The sequence below is a fragment of the Marmota flaviventris genome, chromosome 8, assembly GCF_047511675.1.
Source record: "Marmota flaviventris isolate mMarFla1 chromosome 8, mMarFla1.hap1, whole genome shotgun sequence".
In the NCBI taxonomy this organism is placed as follows: domain Eukaryota; kingdom Metazoa; phylum Chordata; class Mammalia; order Rodentia; family Sciuridae; genus Marmota; species Marmota flaviventris.
Window position 1 is genome coordinate 50,241,719 of NC_092505.1, and position 13,381 is coordinate 50,255,099.

The following is a 13,381-nucleotide window of genomic DNA, read 5'->3' on the forward strand; positions in this document are numbered from 1 at the left end:
TATCCCCTTTCAGGGATGAGGAAACCAAGGCTTAGACAATGTGTGTAGGTGTCTTGCCCAAGGTGCTATGCAGTAAGTTGAGGAGCCAGGACGGAACCCACAGCTGTCAATTTAGCAGCCCTGTGTCAACCAATGCCTCTCACAAGCACAGCCATTCAATTAAAGCAACAAGGGCTTAACTGCTTTCAATTGGAAGAATAAATGAGAATGTGATACAAGCATAATAAACCAGGAACCAAGCTTATCATTACATTCATGAACACCTGTCATATGTTTGCTGCTCCATAAATGCTTATGAAATGATGTGGTGTTTAGTTCCAGGAAATGAAAACCAAATGACATATTTCACTGATGCAAAGCAAGTGGAAACTCCGGGGAGGTGACTAAGCATGCTGAGCAGTTTCCCAGCCTTCACAGTCACGTGCTGGCTCTCTGAATCCACTTAGGGGACCCTCCTCAGTCCACACTGTGGCCTGGTGAGCTCCTATATTCTCGGTCATGGCAGGCTCGATGGCTGCTCTCACTGGGCACTGCACCCCTGAAGGGAAGGTTCAATGTTTTCCTTCTTTCTCAACCTGTCTCAACCTGGCCTACCCTGAAACTATTTGCTGAATGAATGGAGTCCAGTGCTTTCAGAGATATATGAAGGGAGAAGTAAAAGGCAAGGGAAAGAACTGGAAGCTGGGGATATAGTTCAGTCCCAGCACCCACCAAAAACACAAAAACAAAGAACTGGAAGAGTTCTGCTTTTCAAATACAAGTAGATAAGGAGAACAACCCATCCTTTCTCTCAGGAAAAGCCATCATCACTCAGATTTTATTTTATTCGTTCATTTCACAAACATTTACAGGAGGCTTGTCATGTGCGGGAGTCAGGCCCTGGCAGAAAGTGTAGTCTCAAACATTTCAAAACCCTCCCTCTCCCCCAGACACCAAGCAGGGCTAGTGGGACAGTGTGGGCCAATCACAGTCCATGGAGTGTATTAAAGAGGGGAGACAAGAGGCCTGCACAGTGATAGTAACTCACAAATGGAAAGGTTAGTTCTGAGGAGAGGGAAAGAGAAGGGCTGAGGAGGAGAGGGGAGAAAAGGGAGAGGGAAAAGTGGCAGAGAGGAGGAAAGGGAGAACAGCAGCCCCGTCTGGATTCTCCCCAGAGCCACATCTGACAATACCCTGGTCAGGTTTTAATGACGAGGTTTTCCAGTTGACTCACGAGCCCTCTCTCTGATTAATTTTCGAAAGAGCCCGCCTATTTTAATCATAGCAAACACAATGATGCCGGTTATGACGGCCTGAGCAGCTAGAAGCAAAAAATACAGACTCCAGAAGAGGCTGTGATCTTGACGTTCGCTGGTAGCCACCAGCTGGGTGGGGGCCCCAGGTTCTGCGCTGTTAGGAAGCAAGGAGGGGATGGGGGCTTCCAGGGCGTTCCCTGCTAGAGGGCGGGGAGGCGCGCCCCGAGGGCTCGGGCACCAGGGGTCACCCTCCAGGAGGGCCCAGAGCAACATGCCAGCGCGCTCCACGGGGCCGTGGCAGCTCGGGGGCTCTTCTCGACCCACTAGACCCGGGTGCTGCCGCAGCCACTCAAGGAATGGCCACAGGCCACAGTCGCAGAGCCAGGGATTATGCCCCAGCAGGATTTCCGTCAGCTGAGGCAGAGCCCCAAATAGATCGCCAGGCAGAGTCTCCAACTCGTTGTGGTCCAGTTGGACCTTCTCCAGGCTGCTGAGGTTGCGGAAGAGCGCACGGGGCAGGGCCTGCAACCGGTTGTGATGCAGCGACACCTGGCGCAGCCTGCCGAGGCCGCGCAGCAAGGCGTCGGGGAGCGAGGCGAGGCCATTGGAGTGCAGGGCCAGCACGCGGAGCTCAGCCAGACCCTGGAAAGTGCCCTGCGGGAGCGCGCTCAGGCGCGGGCTCACTGTCACCCCTAGGGTGTGCAGGCCGCTCAGGTTGCGGAAGGCGGAGGCGGGCAGAGTGCGTAGCTGGGTGGCGTTCAGCCACAGCTCTTGCAGGCCGGCCATCTCCCCGAAGAGCACGTCGGGGAGCTCTTCCAGCGGGTTCTCGAACAGGGTCAACAGAGTCAAGCTGTGAGAATGAAGAAAGAGTGCGGGGGGCAGAAACCCGAGGTGGTTTCTCGAAAGAGACAAGATCCTCAGGTTCCGGAGACGGTCAAAGGCACCAGCCGCGATGGCACGGAGGTGATTTTTGTCGAGCTGCAGCTCGATCAGGGCGTCCAGGTTGTCCAGCAGCCCCGAATCCAGAGAGACGAGCTGGTTGGAGTGGAGCAGAAGTGTCTCAAGCTTAGCCTGTGTTCCAAACAGTCCCTTGGGCAGGTGGGTCAAATTGTTTCCCGATAAATCCAGCAGTTTCAGGTTCCCCAGATTTGTGAAAAGGTTAGCAGAAAGAAAAGTGAGTTCATTCTGATTCAAAAGGAGCTCCTTCAGGTTAGCCAATTGGTGAAACATGTTTTGGTCAATGTCCCTTAGTGCATTGTGGTCCAAGAACAACTGTTCCAGGAGCACCATCTTATCCAGGAGAGCTTCTGGAAGATGGGTGATTTTGTTGCGCGACAGCCTGAGGGTTTTTAGTTTTATCAAGTCATTGAAGGTACCGGGGGCAATATCAGAGATGTGGCTGTCCCATAGCATCAAGCGCTGCAGGACCGTCATGCCACTGAAGCTATGATTTTGCAAGGCTCCGTGGCCCATTCGGAAGAGCAGGACGTGCGTGAGGTTGGTGGGCAGACCCAGGTCCGCGATGCGCACCACGTTGATGTCGGAGCACCGCGCGGCGTCGCGGAAGACACATTTGCAGGCTTGAGGGCAGGAGAAAGGCTGGGCGCGCAGGAGCCGGAGCAATGCGCACAACAGGATGCTCCTTAGCATATCTGAATAGGCAACAAACATAACCGGCGTTTTTGCTCCTGGCGCCTTTTGTAATCCTACGCAGTTTGCATGGGCACAACCCTTTCACCAAGATTCCCATTGCCTTTCAATTTTGCTTAGATTTAACTAAGTCGTTTCCTTTTCTTAGGAGTGCAGGTGTGCTTGAGTGGTGAAAGACATTCATTCTACACTACCTGGTCTCGCTTTTATTGATTTTCACTGTTTTAAAACATTGAAATGAAAGCGTTTTCAAGCTATAGAATAGCGAATGTTTTAAAATCTTCACATGAAGAGAACTAATTAATCATTCTCATATTCAGGTTCACGGATCTAACAAAGCCAAGCCCATTATGAAAATGGCTGTGTTGTTGACTTCATTATTTAACCAAGGCTGGCTGTAATGTACCCGGGACAGGACTGGCAATGACTACAAGGACAGGAAGTAGGACAGTCTGTGCCCACCCCCATCCGACTTGTTTTCTGTCATTTATTTTCAAAGTACAATTTACTCCACTAAAAAAAAAAAAGGAACAGGGAATACCGTGTTTACAGCCAAGCTAAGAACACAGACTAATACCCATCACTTTATGCCATGCAATTTATGTTCATTTAATCCTTACAATATTTATCATAGGTACTATAATTATCCTCTAGGATTATTAAGACACTGAGGCACCGAAAGGTCAAGTAACTTAACTAGGATAGCACAGTTAAATTTTGTCTACAGTATTTCTGACATAGCCATAAATAAGGGGCTACTATTTCTATGATTTTTAATAAAAATTAACAGTTGAAGAATGAGAAGTTACACTCCTTTTATGTATGATGTAGCAAAATGCATTCTATTGTCATGTATAATTAATCAGGACGAATAAGAAATTTTTTAAAAATAAAAATTAACAGGAAATTGAATTATCTGAAATACAATACCAATCTGAAAAACAATGTTTCCCAAGCAAAATTTTACATAAATTGTTTCTTGTACCAAATTTTATTTCTTATGCATACATTGAGTGAGCCCTGTACTTGCCTATACTAATTAAAAAAAAATATATATATATATATATTTGACCTTACCTGAAATGGATCTGCACCCCAAAGCAACCGAAAGGCTTAGAGCTGTGCATGTCATTCTGTACTTTGCAGAGGAAGAGGGAACATCCTTGCATCCTGAGGATAAAGACTTCCCCAGAATATGGTCAGGGAAAGGACCCTATCACAGAGGGCATATTCTGGTTTTAAATGATAAATATCTTCAGAGACCATATGTAACTTGAATTCTACTGTCTAAATTGAGTGATAGGAGGGAAAGTTTTTCCATAAATGGCACAAGATGACTGTGATGCTAGAAAAGTTTCACTGGATCATCGCAGCAGCCACACCCCTAAACGGGTCACACTTCCTTTGCGTGCCACATTGGGCAATACGGTGCTCCATTTCCCCCTTCTTTTAGGGATGAAGCTAAGGACATTCTAAAATGCTCCACTTTTTTGGGGGGGGAGGGGAAGAAAAACACTGTCAAACTTGTTCAGTGATGGCATTGCTGGTTTGAAGGGAGTTCACATGTTCATTTTAACTCGTCAAGCTGCTTTCCACTTTAAAGTGGTTATGCTGATAAACAATCTGAAAGGATTCCCGAGCGTCACATCTTTGTTCAGTTTTTTTAGAAATTTCATCATTTACAATGATCATGGCTTTCATTTTGTACTTTCCTGTTTAATGATTGACTTTTAACTTTGTATAATATTAAGGGCCCCCTTTTGTTTCATCTTCTGAGAAATTTAATTATTTTTGCCCATTTTTCTATATGCAGCTGTACTGTAGGCATTCTTTATATATATCCTTTGTCAGTTAATGTTACAAATGTCTCCAACTAGTGTGGGGTTTGTCTTTTGGTTGAAATGATACAAGTAAGGTTATTAATCTTTCCTTTCATGACTTGCCTCTGTTAAAGTCCTCCTCCCAAGTCAGAAAATATTCCCCTATATTCCCTTACATTTTAGTTTTGGATCTCTAATCCACCCAGGATTGATTCAATTTTTTGTCTAGCTGCTTACTAACCTAAATATGGAAATCCCTTCTTCCCCCACAGTTGCAATGTTAGCACTGTCAAAATCAGTATCTCATGAATGGTTGTCTCTGGATTCTTTTGTTTTAAATTCTATTTTTGGTAGTACTAGAGTTGGAACCCAGGGCCTCACTCATGCTAGGTAAGTGGCTCAGTGGTTGAGTGTCCCTGAGTTCAATCCCCGGCACCACCCCCCACAAAAGGTGGATGCACAAAAACATTTATTGCAGGTTAAAAAAAAAAAAAACCTAAAATGACATAGTTGTTGAAATTATGGAATATGCATACAATGGGAAGCCTTGCAAACTTAAAAAGTTGAGGTGTTAAGTGTGGACTTATCTAAGATTTACTGAATGACAAAACATGTTTACATGGAATCCTATTTATATAATTTTTAAAAACATACTACATATACAATTTTTTTCCTGTAATGATACAACAAAGATATGTCCAGGAAACAAGTAGACTTCTTTGTATATACCTAAAAGATTGAATAATAATTATATATAATTATTATTTTGTACCAGGGATTGCACTCAGGAGCATTCGACCACTGACCCACATTCCCAGCCCTATTTTGTATTTTATTTAGAAACAGGGTCTGAGTTGCTTAGTGCTTTGCTTTTTGCTGAGGCTGGCTTTGAACTCCTGATCCTCCTGCTCCACCTCCAGAGCCACTGGGATTACAGGCATGCACCCTGCAACATTAATTTTTTTTAAATCCTGTGCTTATATCACTGATTTTAAAGAATTTAACACAAAAATAAAGTGAAGGTCAGTGTTTGAATTGATAAAGAATAAACATTCTTCTCTGGAATTACAGAATGGAGTGGTCAAGCACTTACTTCCTAACTTACTTCATCCAGGTTAGGGAAGAAGTCTCCCAATCAAAGACGTCTGTAGGTGTCATAGAAAAAATACTGGAATTCAATCACTCTTTGACGTAGCCAAGTGCAGGCAGCCAAGAAAATGCTGACCTGACTGAAATCACCTTCTAAGTCACACAGTTGTAAACCACAGAGGAAAGCCACTACCTTCTCTGTTATTTCTGCAATCTATTTAGCTCCAGTTTCTCTTGTCTGTCTTTCCCTGAGTGTTCTTTCTGCACCCAATGGATGCCACTACAGGTTTACCAAGTCTTACATGGCTAGCTTTTGGCTTGACCTTTCTAACTACCAAAGGACTATGGGTCCTTCAGTCTTATATGTTAAGACCCCCTGACACTTAACATTTGACTCTACATTGCATCTGACAGATGAGCTTCTCCAGGATGGGCATAGGCCTGATGTGACATGTGGAATATTGTACTTGTACTTACTGTTTTAAGAATACCCAAAAATTTCAAATAGGGAAATATTAACCACCAAAATTAATCCAGAGAGAGCTCCAATGTAAACAAATGTATAGTGACACAAAAAGAATTATGAAAATATTATTCATTTAAATTTTTATTTTGAATAGCTTCAATCAAAAAGGATTTCATAAGGTTATTTACAATGCTGAATGTACAATTATGAATGTACGTCTTTTTGACAACAGGGTACCATTCTTGAGCAGCAATACAATTTTAAAAATATAAAGATGCAGTATCATTTCCGATATAAAGTTATTTTAAAAAAACCAAGGTCTTAGGGAATTCACAAATCATAACAGAAAGTAACTATTTAATTAATTTCATGTGCACATAATTACCAAATCTTAATACATTAAAAATATGTGTAAATGCCCATAGACTGTACAAAAATTAACATCCCACTTTGTTGAAAGTTCCCAACCACCTCCCACCATAAATATACAAAAACCTATTTCAGATATGTCAAAATTACATGCATGAATTATTAGAATTTTTTCTAAAGCCTGCATTTTGCTCTTCACTGGATGTTGTTATCTATAGCTGCACTTTGGGGACAAACTACATGAACACTGATATATTATTTGCCATGCCTTTGAAACTGTGCAGTACTTTCATCAACATGGGAAACAAAATAAATGAGTAAAAGCTGCAACAGTTGTGTTTAAATGCAAGTGCAATTTGGAAAGCTTTCGAATTTAAGGATTATAAAACTACTATAAAAAGTATTTATTTTTTTGTTGGCTTAGCCACTTTTATTCAAGCATTATTTGCAGCATTGCTTTACAGCAGTTGGTGCTAGAAGATAGAAAACATAGTTACCACTATTTATATTTGAGGGAGAAAGAAAAAAAATTTCAACAACCCTGAGGGAGACACACATTAAAAATCTTGTTATTTATTTAAAAAGTTAAAAAGTTACATATCATTATTTAACAATTACTTTCCTGGACATTTCTGTCCTTTATGTGCATAAATAAAATTTAAATCAGCAATATTTATCAATCTTAATACATCAAAATAATATATGTACAGATTTTTAAATTTAGTTCTGTATACACTCAAATAATTTAATGTAAAATTCAGAACCAAAATTACTATGTAACGGTGACCTACAGAGAGGGCTCAGTCTACCTATGGCACTGAGGAGGACCCACACCTGGATTCAGACATTCTGCAAATACATTCTGAACTTGAATAACCTACCCTGTTTATGTTCACTCTAACTTCCTACAAATGCTTTTCCACCTATCTAAAACCTCATTCCCTGGAAAACAGTATGAACAGATGAGATATAAAACCCTTACTAACTCTAAATATTAAAAGGGGTGTGCGTGGTCAAAAATAGTTCTTTATGATCATGCTCTTAAAGATGTTAAATACAATCTGATAACTGGATTTTTAATCTCCTACTTAGCAATTACTTTGTTTATATGCTTCAGTCTTTAAACCAAAGAATAAAATTTACAATTCTAGAAATCACCAAAGAATAACACTTGAGTATATTTAAAATGAATATGGAAATTATAAAACAATCAAGAGATTTAAGTAACTATAGAAAACAGTGCTAATTCACAGCTCAAGAGGTCTAAGATGCATAGCTTCATAGAATCATTCATGGAACAATTGTTCTTATCATCTAATGTGTATTAATATCTTATTATACATTTTGATGGAAAACTTCGATTATATTTTTTGTAAGAATCATCAGTGGCAACAGCAATAACAGTGATCCTGAGTGTAACTTGCATTTTTCTACAGTTACCAAACACCATTCAGGTCTTTGCAGCATAAAGAATGAGAACCATTTGGTTCTACAGTTCCAGATAACATTTGGTAAATTGGTAAAAATGTACTGGGAAAACAATGATCAGCTAAAAAATGATCAGTGGAAAGCACAAGTATGTGATTAGTTAAGAAAGCACATAGAATATTATATTGTTTTAATAGAGTAGGGTGTGTTTTACAGTTTCCTGTGTCTGTCATAACTGTGGGCATTGCCAAACTGCTGAATCCTACCTATAGATCCATTTTAAAGTTTACTTTAAATTCCTGAAAAATTTGAACATTAATCAAGCAAAACAGAAAGGTGAAAAGTAATTTCCTACATTTCTTACGGCTCAATGAATGTCTATTCTTTATTTCCTCATTTTTTTTCCTCCCAGAAATTGCTACACCAGGTATGTTTATTTACAGCAAAGTAGGTATGCTTTGACCTCTGGCGCCACCTAATGGCATAACAAGCTCTCACCAAGTTTACATCACTTTGGAAAAAAAAAAATAGCAGTCTCTCAAATCCAATACTCATTATTTTTTAAGCCTTATTACTGATAAGAGATACACCTAATCTTAAAAAAAAATCTTTCAAGGTAAAATTCAAACACAAAAAACAAAATTCATTATTATCCTATGTCTTTAGATAATTAAAAAATTGGAGAAAAATTTTTAAAAAATTAAATAATACAGATCCTGAAGGGGGGGAAAAATGTATGTTGAGATGTTAGACAGATCTACATTTACTTCCAAAAGAAATCATCTTTTTCTAGTAAAAAAGGTTTCACAACATTTAAATGAAGCAAAACAATTAGACCACTGACACTAGACAGAGAAAAACATCCACTTAACAGTTTTGAGGGACATCTTAAGAAGGCAGTGAAGCACCTTGCCGATTAGAAAAATAAAACCCAGGCAGTTTGTACAGAAAATATAACACCATACAGAGGAATTACCTGAGTTGTTCTATAAGCAACACTATAAAAACCCACTACTAATTCTAAACTATCAAAGAGAACTGGTGTAGGTTTACACAGAATTCTTTGGGAGAAATATTGGAATAAAATGAAAACAGGCTTTCAACCTGTTTTCACTGGAGGCTAATTAACACCCATTTTATTTTTAATGATCACAAACTTAGGGCCTGTATATAAACATAAACTTTTTCTAATAAGAGGGTTGTGAAAATAAAGAGGCAAACTAGTTCCAAAAGCTAATGTCTAAGTATTTACCAAACGCCAAATTTCTCTTGTACCTAATATAAAGAGTATGACTAAGGGTAACAACCAAAATTCTGGAAATGTATATATTTGGTTACAGAATAAAGATATAGATGGACTGACAGTTAATTTCAACAATGAGGCCAATACCCTTTTTTGTTTTGTTTTAAATAAGGCTCTTGAATCAGATACTTATCAGAAGGGACATAAATTGAAAGAGTGCCACACTAACATACAGGACCAGAAAATCCTAAAACCATTCCTTCAAATACTGCTATTAGCATACCACTGAGACTAAGTCACTGCTATGTTATGGTGATAATCTGACATGATCCATTCTCCTTCACTAAAGCTTTAGCTTCTGTTGTCGTCTGAGGTTTTGGTGGCCATTCTGGATCAAACAATAGCTCCTGTGCCAGATACATGTACTTTGCCTTTGGCATCTTCTTTCTACATCCCTGGGCCCAGGACAAGCAGCATTTTCCCCATCGATCCACTGACTCCTAGGAAAACAAGGGGAGGAAAAAAAGAACACCCTAGTTGATTAAGGGCTTCTTGTTTTGAACAGGCTTGTTAAAGCATACACTGGCACACAAACATAAGAGGACATGACTTCTGGGAACAATAAACAAATTCTAAAAGTCCATGTTAAAAAAAAAAAAGTCAGCTTTCAATTATTTAGGAGCAGATGTTTTATAAGAGTAAATTTTCTGGTTATCAATGTCATTTACTTCACTTTACTTAGTTTCATGTATTATTCTTCTACATACTGATCCAATTTTTAAAATAACTTGGAGATGTGGATTCTGTAACAAAATTTCTAATATATTAAGAACAACTTCAAACTATTCAGAAAAAGAAAATGTTTTTAATACTTAATTTGGAAATCCTTGCATGCTATCCCAAACTATCTGTTGGTACCGATACTCTCAACAACTTAGCTATCTCATCATTTTGGGAAGAAAGCAGTAGAAAATATCACTGTTATTGTTAATATCAGTTTTCAAAACATGAAGCACAAAGGAAATATTGTTAGGTCAAAATTAGGACTTGGAGGACATGTTTAACATCAGTCACCATCTTTTAAAACTACATTTCTCACTAATACAAAAATATTCTCATTTTAAAGGTTTCAACTTGAAGAGATACATGGAAAGGTATAAAGCAAGTACTTGTCTTAGTATTATAAAATCCTACAGATCAATCCTGGTGTTATTAATGAATATGACCTTAGATAAATAACCTTTGCCAATCAACTTATAACCCAGCCAATATATATTAGGCTCTAATCTCCAATTCAAGCAATCCTACACACTCAAAAAAGAAGCACAGCATAACTGAGACACATATTCTAATGTGAATATCCAAAACCTTACGACAAAGAAAGGCAGATCTTCTATAATGTAGATGTGGAACACACTTATAAATTGGCCAGGGAGAGCAGAAAAAAATACTCTTAATTGTAAGCTCTTAAAAATGTTTCATACATTCACTTGAGAGGTCTTTCTCATCTTATTGAGTTGACTACCAGGAACTACAACTCTTTCCCTCTTCTCGAGGATACTACTATGAGCAAGATAAACAAAAACTCAGTGCTCTCACTTTAAAGGTCTTCTAGCTTAATTTGTCAACAAAGTACCCTAAGCTGCACGTCTACCTGTGGTCACAGGTAAGCTATCTAATATTCCTGGGGAAAAAAGATTTAGGAATATTCATCTAGTAGTCTCTTAATTATCATCATAATACAAAGTCATTATGCTACCATTCCCCCCCCCAAAAAAAAAAACGGAAGGAAAATATACAGCATTAGGATAGAGAAGTTACTATGTGTAGGATTCTTCAGGTGATCCAAGTAACAGATGACAGCTCTTTTCCAGTGAAGGAACATAAACACAAACAAACTTGGTGTTTAATCTGAAAGATGTTTCATTACTTGATTTTATTCTTTCCTGAAGTGTTTAAACTCTTCAATCCAAATGTGGAAAAGATCACTGTTCCTAAATCAATGTGAAAGCTGTCATTTTTTATTTTATAACAAGTAGGACTGTTAAAGGGATCACTGAAGAAGGCTCATATTGACTGCTGACTTAAAAAGAAAAAAAAAGATTTTGTCTATCCAGATGAGTTGTTGAAGGGCAATGCACAGATGGCTGAGTTAAAGAAAGCCAAAGCAAAGAGTAATCTAATTTAATATACACCGACAAACACACTAAGTTCATTGTTCCTATCTGTGGAAAGTAAGGCAAGCAATAAAATTAAAACTAATTTAATTGCAAATAATCACAACTGGATAGTATTCTTTTTACATTAAAGTTTTTTTTTTTAATCCTTATTAAAAATAATGTCCAGGGGCTGGGGATATAGCTCAGTTGGTAGAGTGCTTGCCTAGCATGCACAAGGCCCTGGTTCAATCCCCAGTACTACCAAAACACAATGTACATTTGTATTTCTTTCTTTCTTTTTTTTTTTAAGATCAAGTCAAGGAACACTAAGGATTCCCCACCACCACCATAATTAGAAACATTATTTCTGTACCCTTATTGTCCCCCAAATATCATACACAAAAAACACAATATATACAAGCATAGGTTTGTTAGTCTACAAACACGAACATACCACATACATCCTCAAACACTGGAAGAGAAAAATAAAAGGTGCTGCGGGCATGCTGGAATATGAAATCAATCAGGGAAGAAAGGCTGGTGTTAAGGAGGAAGGCAAGTGCTGTACAACATAAAGGTAATGAGGCACAATACTGCAAAAGCTCAGAATCAACACTTAGGTCTCTCCAAAATATCCAAGACCCAAATCCCTGAAGCAGGAGAACACAGTAGCTACACCAGCTAGATTTTTGTTATTTCTGAAAGGAATGTTAAGTGACCAAATTTATCCCCTCACAGAAAAAAGAGGGTTTGGCAGAGAAACCATAAAGAACTTTCCACAGATTTGTAGCTATAATTCTCTTGCTTCTTAGACCATCCCAAGCTGTTCATTCTAGAACTCAAGTTTACTCTTGCCAGTCTTTTAGGAAATGTTTTTATGAGTAGCACATAAAATATAAAGCCATGCTTGAAGAGGGGAAAATGGTCTCATGGTACTGTGGTTTTCATAAAAATCTTCTTCTATACCAATTTTCAATATAAAACAGACCATCAGAATTAGCATCCTATCTAAATAAGTTCAAATAATATCCTAAGTGGCTTAAAGACTATAGTTAGCACTTAGATTTTTCACCAAAAAAAAAAAAAAAAAAAAAGAAGTCAGGCACTTGTCCTTAGCCTCAGTGGGATCAAATTACATGACAAGATGGTCCTAATTCTGTATCTACTTTTAAGTAGCCTCAGTTTTATTAGCCAGACATAGGCACAAATGCTTCTAAAGTGAACAGACTGCACAGGAGTAAAACCTTAAGGCACTTCTGATTAATACCCTTACTTGAAAATCACTGATACAGAAAGAATCTTTTTCTGGAAGAAAGTAAGTATGAATATCTGGAACTGCTAAATAACATTATAGGAAAAATATGTAGCTACATAATAGTGTTAGATTTAATTATTTGCAAATGACTTAACTTAGTTTTCAATTTGATTCAATAGATAGAGTCAAGTGAGCATCAGTAAAAACCACTACAGGAAACAAATTACTATGTAAAAATCTTACTTCCTATAACTAAATGAGGCTAGCTGCATGAGTAATCAGTGAGCGAGGTGGAAGCCTCCAGTAAAATAACACCTCTAAGTTTATCTGGTCTTTAAAGAATAGATGGGGGCTTTGTGGAAAGAAATGTGATGGTCCTGGGTCAAGATTAATCTGAATTTGAATTCCAGTTCTGACACCGTTTCTTCATCTGGGAAAAGTGGAAGACAGGCACTATCCTAAAGATATTCTTGTCTCTTTAAGATTGCTATAACAATTAGTGTTTACAAAATGCTCCACCATAAAGGTACGGTAGTATACCACAGAGAAGGTATACTTAATAATAGTAGCTATTGTTTGTCTCTATTTTGTCATTTGAGTCTTAGATGTCTGCACCTCTACGGCTCTGTAACTGGTGTATTAGAGGCAGCTTGGCAAAATGTTGAAA

General features: G+C 38.5%; 2 protein-coding genes across 4 annotated transcripts in view; both read right to left on the reverse strand.

Moving 5' to 3' along the window:
* Window positions 1-806: 806 nt before the first annotated feature.
* Window positions 807-4,125, reverse strand: Gp5 (glycoprotein V platelet). Its single transcript, XM_027935995.2, has 2 exons — window positions 3,963-4,125; window positions 807-2,887 (listed from the first exon to the last, which is right to left on the reverse strand). The coding sequence occupies exons 1-2, from the start codon at window positions 4,015-4,017 to the stop codon at window positions 1,185-1,187; spliced, it is 1,758 nt and encodes a 585-aa protein (XP_027791796.1). The 5' UTR covers window positions 4,018-4,125; the 3' UTR covers window positions 807-1,184.
* Window positions 4,126-6,374: 2,249 nt separating this feature from the next.
* The window catches only part of Atp13a3 (ATPase 13A3), a 77,792-nt gene continuing 70,785 nt past the window's right edge, over window positions 6,375-13,381 (reverse strand). For all 3 annotated transcript variants that reach the window (XM_071615198.1, XM_071615197.1, XM_027936045.2), the window contains one exon: window positions 6,375-9,800. In XM_071615198.1, coding sequence (XP_071471299.1) covers window positions 9,603-9,800 — 198 coding nt within the window. In that variant the 3' untranslated portion in view covers window positions 6,375-9,602. The remainder of the gene's footprint in view (window positions 9,801-13,381) is intronic.